The 12,170-nt window shown below is 43.1% G+C and overlaps 1 protein-coding gene across 1 annotated transcript; it reads left to right on the forward strand.

Annotated features, from left to right (window-relative positions):
- Positions 1-1,152: 1,152 nt before the first annotated feature.
- lmx1a (LIM homeobox transcription factor 1, alpha) lies at positions 1,153-11,096 on the forward strand (the record flags this gene model as incomplete). Its single annotated transcript, XM_079157240.1, has 7 exons — positions 1,153-1,331; positions 6,714-6,934; positions 7,685-7,866; positions 8,512-8,589; positions 9,017-9,101; positions 9,464-9,646; positions 10,954-11,096. The coding sequence occupies 7 exons, from the start codon at positions 1,153-1,155 to the stop codon at positions 11,094-11,096; spliced, it is 1,071 nt and encodes a 356-aa protein (XP_079013366.1).
- Positions 11,097-12,170: the final 1,074 nt, after the last annotated feature.

Here is a 12,170-nt window from a genome sequence, read left to right on the forward strand (position 1 = left end):
ATAGTTTATCTCTTTATCAATCCATCCATCCATCTATCTATCTATCTATCTATCTATCTATCTATCTATCTATCTATCTATCTATCTATCTATCTATCTATCTATCTATCTATCTATCTATCTATCTATCTATCAACAATAAACAATCTTGAGATACAATGTGACCCTTAAAGTATGGCCTTTCAACCTGCACTTTACTTCCTGAGCACTATATATTTATTTATAATGAAAGAAAAAAACCTTTCATGTGCGTCTCTAGTAACTTTGTAGCATCCAGTGTGGGGAGAGAGAGACAGAGGGAAAGAGAGGAGGAGGAGGAGGAGGAGGAGGGGGGAGGTAACCGGCACCTGCAGGAAGTCTCCCTCTCTCTCTCTCTCTCTCTCTCTCTCTCTCTCTCTCTCTCTCTCTCTCTCTCTCTCTCTCTCTCTCCGTCCTTCCCGTTCACTCCTAATAGGATAATTGATAGAAAGCCTAAATAGTCAATACCGGTGGACTCAGAAAGGTCGTCGGAAGCTCTGAAGAGAAACTTTGATGCGCTGCTCGCTCTCTGCTCCGAGCAGCAAGTTGCAGCAGGACTTTGAGAGCCGGAGATGCTCTGAGATCTGAAGAGTTGAGAACCAAAATACTTTTCTGCGGTCTGGAAACTCGCACTTTGCAGGTATGGCCTTCTTGAACTTACAAAACTGTATTTAAACTGTTATTTTGCTATATTGATATACCATCCATTATCTTTGGTCAAAAAAAGGCCTATTGACAATGTTTCTTCAGTAATGGTGGGTCGACCGGTGTTGTGCTTGGGTAGGTAAAACTTGATGACATGATCTTATTAATAAAGCTTTAATTCATTTTTAGTATGAATTTAACTTTTGATGTATTTTTAGCACTATTTTGGCACATGGTCATCAGATATTTGGTCAAATTAAGCAACAGTCAGGAACAATATAAAAACACTTGACGTCTCAATATATAAAACCCACTTTTTAATAAAAAAGCTGCCTTTTTAACCAACCTTTCCCTCCCATTACAACGACGTAAAGTCGCAGTTTAATGACCTCTCCATCAAACTTGGTTCAGCCTTAGTAGCAGCATCTCAGCTGCGTCCTGCTGATTGGAAAAGTGTTCTAATTAAAGGATTTCCCCATCATTGCAGATATGGATCAGCGGGCAGTATGTGCCGGATGCCACCGGCTGATCAGAGACAGATTCCTGCTCAGAGTCACTGACGGCCTCTGGCACGAGGAGTGTGTGCGGTGCGCGGCGTGCGGGGACGCGCTCAGGAACTCCTGCTTTCTGCGGGACCGCAAACTTTACTGCAAGCGGGACTATGCTGAGTGAGTGCTGATCTCCGACTCTTCGTTACTGTTTGGTTTTCTCCTGGTGTTACGGCCGAAAAATCATAAAACACGTACATTTAACTTTTTATTTTCCTGGTTAAGCTCATCTGATTTTATACTGTGATACATATTTACTGATTTCATGAATACATTTGATATATATATATATATAGATGCATTACAGTTTTCATCACAAACGTTCGTAATATGCTAAAATAATCACTTTTTTCTTGTTTAAAATTCTTTATTATAAATATGTTTTTTTCTGGTCCTGTTATGATGCAGTTTTCTTTGGCATGTACAGTATATGTTACCAACAATAAGTCCATGTAATTACAACAAATATTTTGTTTCATTATATTTACTTTATTTTAGTTTTTGGCCTGCGCCACAAAACTTACTGTGCGTTATTAAGCCTATTTTGACAACGAAACCCTTGTCCAGATCTGACCTTGACTAAGAACGTGTGTGTGTGTGTGTGTGTGTGTACGAATGACAGAGAAAGGGGCAGAAAGAGAGAGAGAGTTGTGAAATAAGTGATTTCTCTTTACACACTCTTTACTTTACACAACTTAAACACATCTATTTGTAGTTAGTTTTGCATGTTTTACATATGGGTGTGTTTTATAGTTTATGGCAAAAGTATTGTGTGTGTGTGTGTGTGTATGTGCGCACACACATGTAGGTGTGTACGTGCATATATGGTGCAAACTGACTTGCAGGGAACTTGGCACAGTGCACTAAGAGAACAAGGTGACTGGAGGAGGAAGGGGTGGCGAGGGAGCTGGAATGTGAGCGCACTATTGCATAGTGTACATCCACACACACACACACACACACGCACACACACACGCACACACACACGCACACGCGCACGTACACACAAAATAACACGGTAACACCTTCAGGCACAACACACACACAAACAAACACACAGCACACAACCAGGGGTAGAGCTCAACTGACACATTGTCAAAATGTGTTAAAATTTCGAGGCCCATTGGCGTGGCAACTGCAAGCTGGGGACAACATATGGTCTCGTCGATGAGGCGGCCATCACCCCCCCCACACACACACAAAAACCCCCCTCCCACTACCATCACCCATCGCCCAGCTCCCTCCTACCAGCCCATTGCCTCATCCCCTTATTCTTTCTCCAAAACATGCTCTCACCTAAAGAAGAGCCAACAACTGCCCACCCTAACAGGCAGCAGCTCACATTATTTCTGAACAATTTAGTGACGGTCGTTCTGCCAAGCAGGCAGGGAAACAAGAAGTGTTACACTTACCGGTCCAAAAACGCTCCCCACCACCATGTTGCCAGTCAACTAAACCACTCTGCAGCTTTGTAAGCAGAATATCTGTGAGCAGATCATTTAAAAAAAATGGTATAATGACCAAGCAATAATTTCAACATTTTAATTTGTAATGGAAGTGGATTGTAAAAGCACACAATTCAAAGTGCTTAGCGCGCACAGAGAAAAAGAGCAGGACTGAGAGGTAATTAGCAGAGTAGAGCCATATGTCAGAAGGTCTGGTGCATCCCTACAAGAGAGACGCTGAGGATGGGGTGAACTTATTTTGGGGGACAGTGCGCTCCATGAGCCCTGGCGTTATGTGCCGCGGCATCTGGAAAGCTCTGCTCACAGCAGCCCCTGTGTCGAGCAATGGGACAACGCCCAGCCGACCGTGAGATATCTGACCCGACCAATTAGCAGGAGGCCTGGTGCCAGAGCTCGGCCTCCGAGGTCTCACGTCTCCACCTCCAATGCCCGTCCTGTCTGGGGTTAAGACACCTTATAACATGTGAGCGCCACCGTTGTCCACGATGTGGGTTTTAAAAAGTGTGCCAGTGTTTTTTTTCTCGCAGTGCAGACTGTGTTCTGCTCCCTCCCTTCTTTTGGTACAGAAATAATGTGAAGCCAGCTCATAAGTGACAATTATTCCATACTGTGACAACATTTGTCTCCAACCACACGCTGTATCCTCTCCCTTGATTTCTTTCAATGTGTGCTAAATCGATGCCAGCCACACCACCAGGTTTGGCCCGCTGGCGTGTTCTAGCTAAAAGACAATAATGCCACAATTTACAAAGTTTTATATTTTGTTCCCTTCAATCATCATGTGATTTTATTACTGACTCCAAGAGGCTATACATATTCAGAATTGTTAACTATACGTCAAGATTATTGTAAAGATTTATGCCAGAACATGCCAAGAGTTCATATCTAAGCAAACTTAAACCAAATCCTTCCCACTATTCAGGAAAATACATATTTGATCAAGTTTAACTAACATAAAATCAACGAATGCACACCAACAAACATAACAAAAGCTAAATAAAAACCCAAACCATGGGTTGTAAAAGGTAAAGACTTTCAAACAATGGTGTACAAAATATAATGATACAATAACCCCCCCCATAAAAAAAACAGGCATTTTTAACAGTCTAAATGCTATTTCTAATAGGCTTAAACAGACATCTTGTTATCCAGTATGGATAAAATAATTCAAACAAATTGCATAAATAATATCAATTGTGTTTCTTCTCTAAACCGTACAGATTTTCAGCTCATTAGATGATGGATTTAAGTTCATTTGTCTTTTGGATGAATCCATATCTAAAAACTGCATAAATAAAGATAATACAAATATTAATATTAATAATAACAAAAAGGTCTCTATTTCCTTGGCAGTGTTATAGTTATATATGATGATAATTATTTTTGCTAAGACAAAACAATCCGTTGGAAGATTGTCAGAGATATTGATATTCCTAACATGTTTATATTGTCCACGTAATTCATCTAGTTTGTTTGCCCGACCCGATGCGGCCACACAGGACACAGAATACATACATCAGACTGTTCTGTAATTTAATGAAGCACTATGCAAATTCCTGCCTGACAATGGGATGTTTAGGTCGCTCAGATTGTCAGTAGACGAAGTTTGGCTAAACGGTTCAGTGGACAGGTGGACTGGACACCAGATTGGTCGTCAGATCAGCGGTCTGGCTGGTGGTGCACTTGACCCGCAGATCTGTATCTGATACACGCTCTCTTTTGCTGTGTGTGTGTGTGTGTGTGTTCAGCAGCAAAGGATCCAGGTTAACCTGATCCAGAAACAGGATCTGTCGTCTCTGCTTGTCCACTAGACCAGCAGTCTGTCTGCCAAAGGTCAGCACTGGAGTCAGGGCAAGAACAATGAGAGAGGAGGGCTTTGCTGTGGAGTCAATGTGTGTGTGTGTGTGTGTGTGTGTGTGTGTGTGTGTGTGTGTGTGTGTGTGTGTGTGTGTGTGTGTGCATTTCTGCCAAACGCTCACTGTATTATACAGTACATCTACCTTGAGAGTGGCTGACCCTGGCCAGAGTCAGTGTGGAGGAGCGCAGGATTTTGCTGACTTATTTCTCTGTTATGATCTTGTCACTAATTGCCGTGTCTAAATCCAGCGTGACTGAGTGTTCCCGCTCTCCTGGCAGGGCCTCTGGGCCAATCATGTCAACGGAAACTCTGAAATATTAAACGCCTTGAGCTGCTCCATAAGCGTTGGAGGTACTCTTACCTTTGCATTAACATCGCTTAAGAAATACTGGGTACGATCAGACGAACTGGACAAGGCGCGTAATGGAAAAGCGATTCTCGAAACACGAATGATCTCACAACATTAATGCCAATCAAGCACTTTGCTGTATCGTAGAAACCCAGAAACATTCCGGGTATTTCCTCTGCCACACTTCCTCTTGAAAATGTTTCGTTGATGCATCTTGTGTTGCCACAGGAATGCACACATCGCAGACGGTATGTTGGCCATATTAAAGCACATACCATTGAGGCGGTGGTGGGCAGACGACTCGGATGGGTCAACCAGCCCGACTGACCCTCCTGAGCTGCTGGGAATGGGCTTTGCGGTTTCCCTAGCGACCCCACAGCAACAGTGAGAGGTCCCAGCAATGTTTGTCTTTAGGATGTTGCAGCTCCGGACCTTTTGACAGGGATGTCTCAACCCGGCTGTTTGCTTAATGTTTAGTCAGAGGTGTTGTTTGTTTGTAAATATTGTGCTACATTCCCATTTAGCGTGAATTCAAAAGGAAGTCAAACGCAATGTTTGTTTCACTTGAAAGTTATTGTGAAATCCTGAATTCACTGAAATCCCCCATTGCTAATATTTCTGCTTATCTTCACCTTTATGTCAGAACTGCTCGAGGCATAAACGTGCCACACCACAAAAGGAAATCAGTATTATGTATTATTATGTAATATATATTTCTGCCTGGTACAATTGCTTTGAAAGGTCATGTGACACAGCATCATTTCATTTACACCATAATCCCATTTGTTTGAGATAAAACACACAAATGAACATTTACATCATTGATCAAAATGACAAATATATTCTATATGAAATATATCTAATGCAAAAATAATGATGACTGTGGTTCTTCCCAGGAGGCCAATATAAAATAAATATTAAAAGGACAATATTATTCTGTTATTTAGGGGATTTTTAGTAGAAACTTACATTTCTTATTTCCCTCTAATGCTCCAATTTTATTCTACAAAGTAGCAAAAGAAAATAAAAAATCTCAGCTTGAACCAATGACATACGTATAGGCTCTCCTCTTTTTTTTTCCATGTGAAAACAAAAACATGGAAAAAAAAAAAAGCTGTCACTTTCTCATGCCTCTGGGCTGACTGGTCTGGTGACCCAGTCAGGTCTGCAGACAAACGCCAGCTCCAGAATGATGACGCATCATCCTGCGTGACAGACCCAAAATGCCGCGGTGCCAGCCAGCGGACAATGGTCCTGCTGCTTGGGGGCTGGCTCTGTCTTTGTCCCGCTCTGGTAAAGCAGACTTAGGGATAATTCCGCGGATAATTCATTGGACCGGCGGCTCAGCCTCTCCCACCGGGAGACCTGATTCCCCCCCTCTGCCTGGAGCCATGGCCTGCCGAGAGCTTTTCTCCTGCCTCCCCAGGAGCACAGCCTCGGACAAGGCAGCCGGAGCCACGGCAACAGTCTCTGAGGCTAAGCCCACCAGTCCTGGTTGCCAGGCGCTAAGATGCACACCCGCCACGCTGAGGGTATGTGTCTGAGTGGTCGGGGCAGGAGGAGGAGGAGGAGAGGGGAGAAGTCAGGTTGCCAGTTGTTTTGAGTGACGGCTCGACTCGGCAACATTCCCCAAGTCAACCAAGCATTTTCTCTTTTCTCATGGAGACCCCTTCTTACTGAGGTGTGAGGGGTCCTCGAGTGTCTCAGCTTATACTCAAGCTCTCGGCAGCCAAACAAAAGCATCACTCTCTGTTATTTACTGAGCTCTCACAGTTTCTCTCTATCTCTTCCCTCGCTGCCCCCCCCACCCCACCCGTCCCTCTCTCCAGTCTGTTTGCAGTGCGTTGTGGGGGCTGTGCGGAGGCCATCTCTCCCACAGAACTGGTGATGCGTACAGGGGCCGCTGTGTTCCACCTGCGCTGCTTCACCTGCAGCGTTTGTTCCTGCCGCCTGCAGACTGGAGACTGCTGTGTCCTCAGGGAGGGACAGCTACTGTGTGCCAGAGAGGACTATCACCGGTGTGTGGCCAGCCCGACCTCCTCCGACACAGGTACAGGCTGTGTACAGTTTGTTTTGTGTATGTGTGTTTGTACATGTACACCAATCACTGGGTCAAAACTGACGCATGGCAATACTGGGTTAAGACAAGACAAAGGGTTGTTTTGACTCAGTGTTATGTTGGATTTTTTTAGAATATGGCATGGTTGCGAACTGTTATGATCTACTATTGACACTATTTGTTACTGATTGTTAGTCATTTGTGTGTCCTTTGCAATTTGTAGAATGTGAATAAGCACGACATTTTGTAGAACTAACAATACATGTGTGAGCAAACTTGAGCTTATCGTCTTGGTCAAAATAACTTTATTTTGGGTAAATAACCCAACAGTAATATGAAAAAATACCACTAACACCATGTCAAAACAACCCACTGGTTTGGGGTAACGTTTCCTGCAACCAGCTATTAAAAAGACAATATGATTAGGTGCCAAATATTGATCAAATTATGCTTTTATACAAACATTTATGACTAAAACTACCACTGCCTACAACTTTTGTATTGAAAATTTCAAGGGGTGCAGGATCACTCTAGGTTGTTAAAAAGCATTCTGGAAAATGCAGCCAACCACAAACTGCAGCAGTGATCAGTCAAGTTGAGGTTTAGTCTTAGAAAATCAGAAAATAGCAGAATGCAAATAATGCAAGTTGTTTTATCTGCCTCTTGACATTTGTCTTCCATATTTAAATGCTTGGTTGAGAATAAACATATGGTTTTTTTTTAATCATGTCCGCTCCCTAGGTAGAAGTGATGATGAAGAGGAGGAGGAGGCGGAGGAGGAATCTGGGAGGGTTACAAGCAGACGAGTTCGATCAGAAGACCTGGAGAGCAAACGTCCCAAAAGGCCGCGCACTATTCTGACAACTCAACAAAGACGGACTTTTAAAGCCTCCTTCGAGGTCTCATCCAAGCCTTGCCGAAAGGTAAAGTGTTTATTCTCTGTTCGCTAGTAGTCTGGAGGTTCCAGATATGACAAAGGTTTCGTTGCAATGGTGTTTCTGCATAGAGGGGGTCTCAAAAAAGACCAACTGTTCTTTTCTCTCAACACTCTTACTGTAATTCCTACAAAAAAACGGAGAATCTTTTCATTTTAAAGAGGATTTTACTGTGGTAGAAATTAGCGTTTTTTGGTTTTCATTTAACAAAATAATAGTTTTTTCATCTTTTTTTTTAGTGAGGACATCTTACATTTTATGGAATGTGGACAGAAAACTATTCAATCATGAGTTGCTCTCATGCTAATGAGAAAAGAACAAATAAATATAGAAGTTTGCCCATGTGTTCAGCTATCTACTGTATATAGTAGTGCTGTACTGCTGTTAGGCAGATATACTATAGCCATAGCTAAATTACAAAGCAGACTTTTAAAAATCCAAAATTGCAGATATTAAAATATTAATTTGTTCTCAAAAATATGTTTCCTAAATGCTTAATCCTTTCCTCCTTGTTTGAGGTGGATTGGTGAAAAGATTTAATTTTTTTTTTTTCAACCTTCAAGTGACCTCCCCAATTTTTACCCTCCCTTTCTTACTTTCTCCCCCTTTTTCCCCCCTGAATCTTAATCCAAGGTAAGGGAGACCTTGGCAGCAGAGACTGGTCTGAGCGTCCGCGTTGTGCAGGTCTGGTTCCAGAACCAACGAGCCAAAGTAATACAAAGTGCACACACACACACACACACACGCACGCACACACACACACACACACACACACACACACACACGCACACACACACAGACAAACAGTCATATGCGCTACTATTAAAAGGACTCTTTCTGCACCGTGTTTGAATGCCAGAGTGGAAATCAGCCTGGTTATCTCTTCATACAGGAAACTGATGACATCTCACTGCGAGATCACTGCAGATTAATCCCCATATTTCCTCACAAAGTGGGCTCATGTGTGGTTCCCCTCCACCACTGAAAGATGTCCTTTACCTCACTGTTATTACTTTGCAATTGAGTGAACACACTCGTACGCCTGGGTGGCAGAAGGACTGTGGAGTGATACAAATATTTTACACTAGGCCTGTATATGAGATTTATGCCTGCTGCTGATGCATGTTTTTATTTGTAGATGAAGAAGCTGGCCAGGAGACAGCAGCAGCAGCAGGAGCAGCAGCAAACTCAGGAGCAGCGAGAGCATCCATCACATCACACAGGTATAATGTTTTAATAAGAGCTTTACTCCCATGCAAGATGATATACTAAAGATAAAAGTAAGATCTCTCCTTTCAATAAAAAACCGATATACCAAGAAAAGAAATACGTCTATATTTTACAACATTTTATAGAAGTACCATTTTAAGTATCTTTTAGCAGACAAAAAAATTATATTACGAAGTCAGATAAAGCTGAATACCAGATATCTGACAGAGCTTTAAAAATCACCAAAGTCATTTATAATAGAGCTCTAAAGATGGCTAAAGCAACATGAAGGCAGCACAGGGCACAAAAGCATTACTGTAACTGATAGCTGTAAACACAACTCATGTGTGTCTCCTGTGTCTTGTGTGTCCCACAGCGCCCTCCTGTGGCGGTTTGACATCTGAGCTAGAACACCTGGGGTCCTCCTTTACCCACGTTCAGCAGCAGCAGCAGCAGCAGATGGGACTCACCACGCTGGAGCCGCAGGACTATGACATGGACCCCTTCAGACAGGGCCTGACCCCTCCTCAGATGCCAGGGGATCACATGCACCCCTACGGTAAAAACCTCAGAGCTGTCAAACCACGATGAAGAATTACAGTATATGTATAAAGTAATGCTCGACAAAGGTTGTGTGATAAGTGGGATTGGTGGAATGAACAAAAAAAAGAATGGTATTATGTTGTCAGCGTGAGTTTGTTAAATACACAGTAGTTTGTTTATTTTTTTTCAAATTTGGACCTCAATTTCCTGCTCTGTGTCCGCGTGCTGTAGAAAAGCTCTCATTTCCTTTTTAGCACAGGTGCCATCGAAAGGTTTAAATGAAAAAACATTGCTGTCTGTCGGTGACTGTTTAGATGCGATGCTCCGCTTTGCATGAAACACTCGTGCAACTTTCTGTCAAGCAGTCCAACATAATGTCAGAGGTAACCATATACTGTATTGTGGATGGTAAAAAATGATGGAAAATAACAGCTAAATTACATCTTAGAGTAAAATGCAATACATCAAAACAACCAACACTGACCTGAATGAAAAACCTCTCCAGCACAAAAACATTAACATTATATATTCTTTAAGGGATTTTGTATTGGATTTCATTATACTCTCAGTTGCTCCTGTTATTGTATTCATCACTTGTACAGTGCAAAAATAATTTTAAAGGGCCAGTGTGTTGCATTTCTATTGATAGAAATGGAAAATATTATTCATAACTATGCTTTCATTAGCTTAAAAAGAGCCCTCGATATCTTCAAAATGGAGCGGATCCTCTTTATAGTGTCCTCCTTGTGACACTGCTACGGTAGCTCAGAATGGACAAACCAAATGCGGGCTCAAGAGGGCCTTTTGTGTTTTTACAGTACTTGAAGGCCCCTGTAGTTCTCACAGATTTGTGAGTAACGTGAGCCGCAGAATGTAAAACTGCTGGTACTGCCGGCCGCCGACTTCTGTTACCCCTAAAGTAATTTTATCATTGTAAGGATAGTCTCTGAGCCGCGTTACCACTGTTTTGCACTTGGCTGCTCACCTTACTGCAGTCTTGGAAAGGGAGGAGTGAGTGGAGAAGTATTCAGTTGGTTGCAATCTGCAACCATACTGCTATATGCCATCAAATCCGGCACACTGCCCCTTTAAAGTCCTTTACAACTTCTTCAAAATATCTTTTTACTTCAGGCAGCACTTCCATAAAGTTGGGTCAAAGATGGTCAAATTGGTAAAGCAAAAGCTGAAGCAGAAGACAGACATTAAAAAAACTGTTTTTACATCCTGAATGGTACACCTAATGCCGAATAAACAGAACTTCATGTGTAAAATAGTTGAAGCGCCGCTTTAAAAAAATGATCAATGATGTTGTGTCTTTCTTAGGTTTTAAGGGTCTGTACGGCGACATGGACAGAGACCCTCTGTGCCATGTGGCTGACAGCGACTGCCTGTCCCTGGGTGACTCCTCACTGCTCACCCCTATTGACCGTCTCTACTCCATGCAGGACTCTTACTTCACCTCCTGAGGTTGAATATCGGACTCAGTGAGAAGCGGCACGTCTCCCTCACTCTGCATCGCTCTCCGGTCGCATCATTTATCTGTCTATACCGCGCACAAGGTAGTTGAAGAAGTGGTTGCAAAATCACCGCCATGGGGATGTGGGTACACTGTGATACCATGCAATATACCACGTGCACGTGCATAAAAACATGATTACACTACTGCCTCTTATGCTTTACAATCCCACTGTACAACACAGGCTCCTGTGTATGCACGATACTGTCGGACCTCTCTCACTATGTTTGAATGTTAGATTATGATATTATAACTACTACTAATGTAAATAACTGTCTGGGTGTGTATTTGTATTTATTCTCACAACGTGTGTATGCTGTTCGTCTTGAATGAATCAACAAGGATCAATAAACAATGCTTATGAAACGGTGAATATTTAGTACAGCACGTGTGACATAGTGAGCATGAAGCTCAGGCTGATTTATTATAAGGACGGGGTATTCATGCCGAGGGTTAGAGCCGGGTCAGTCCATCCTCGGTACTTATCAGTCCAATCTAGGTGACAGGTCAGCGAGGCATCTTCCCTTGGCTGTCGGGTGGATCATCAGATTGTGAAATGCTGGGCTATGACAGCTGTATGGGTCAGTGGCAGGTAAGCATCACATCCACGCCGCCATCATCAACGCTCACATTGTGCTCCTCTCGGTCAAAGGCCCTCGCTACATTTTTCTGCCTTTTCCTTCCTCCAGTCATAGACGACCACCCAGGCACTGTGTCCAGCTGGAATGCACCAATCCTGGGGAGGAAGGCTAAGAAAACCCAGGGTGGGGGCTCAAGACAACGGAGGGGCTGAAAGCTGTGTCAGGGGAGAATGCCCAGGGTGACACAGAGATATGAAGCCCCACTGTATGGAGTGCCTCCTTGCCCCAGCCATGAACCCTCTCCTGGACCCATCTCATATTTCCCACTATGAAATCAGACCTTGCAGAGCAGAGAGCGCAAGTCAATGGTCAGGAACAATCTAACTGTCTGTCACCGTGGTATGCTCCTGCCAGCCAGAGCTAAAGAAGTGTGCAGCAGAGTC

Source organism: Pholis gunnellus (assembly GCF_910591455.1).
Source record: "Pholis gunnellus genome assembly, chromosome: 4".
NCBI classification, from domain to species: Eukaryota; Metazoa; Chordata; class Actinopteri; order Perciformes; family Pholidae; genus Pholis; species Pholis gunnellus.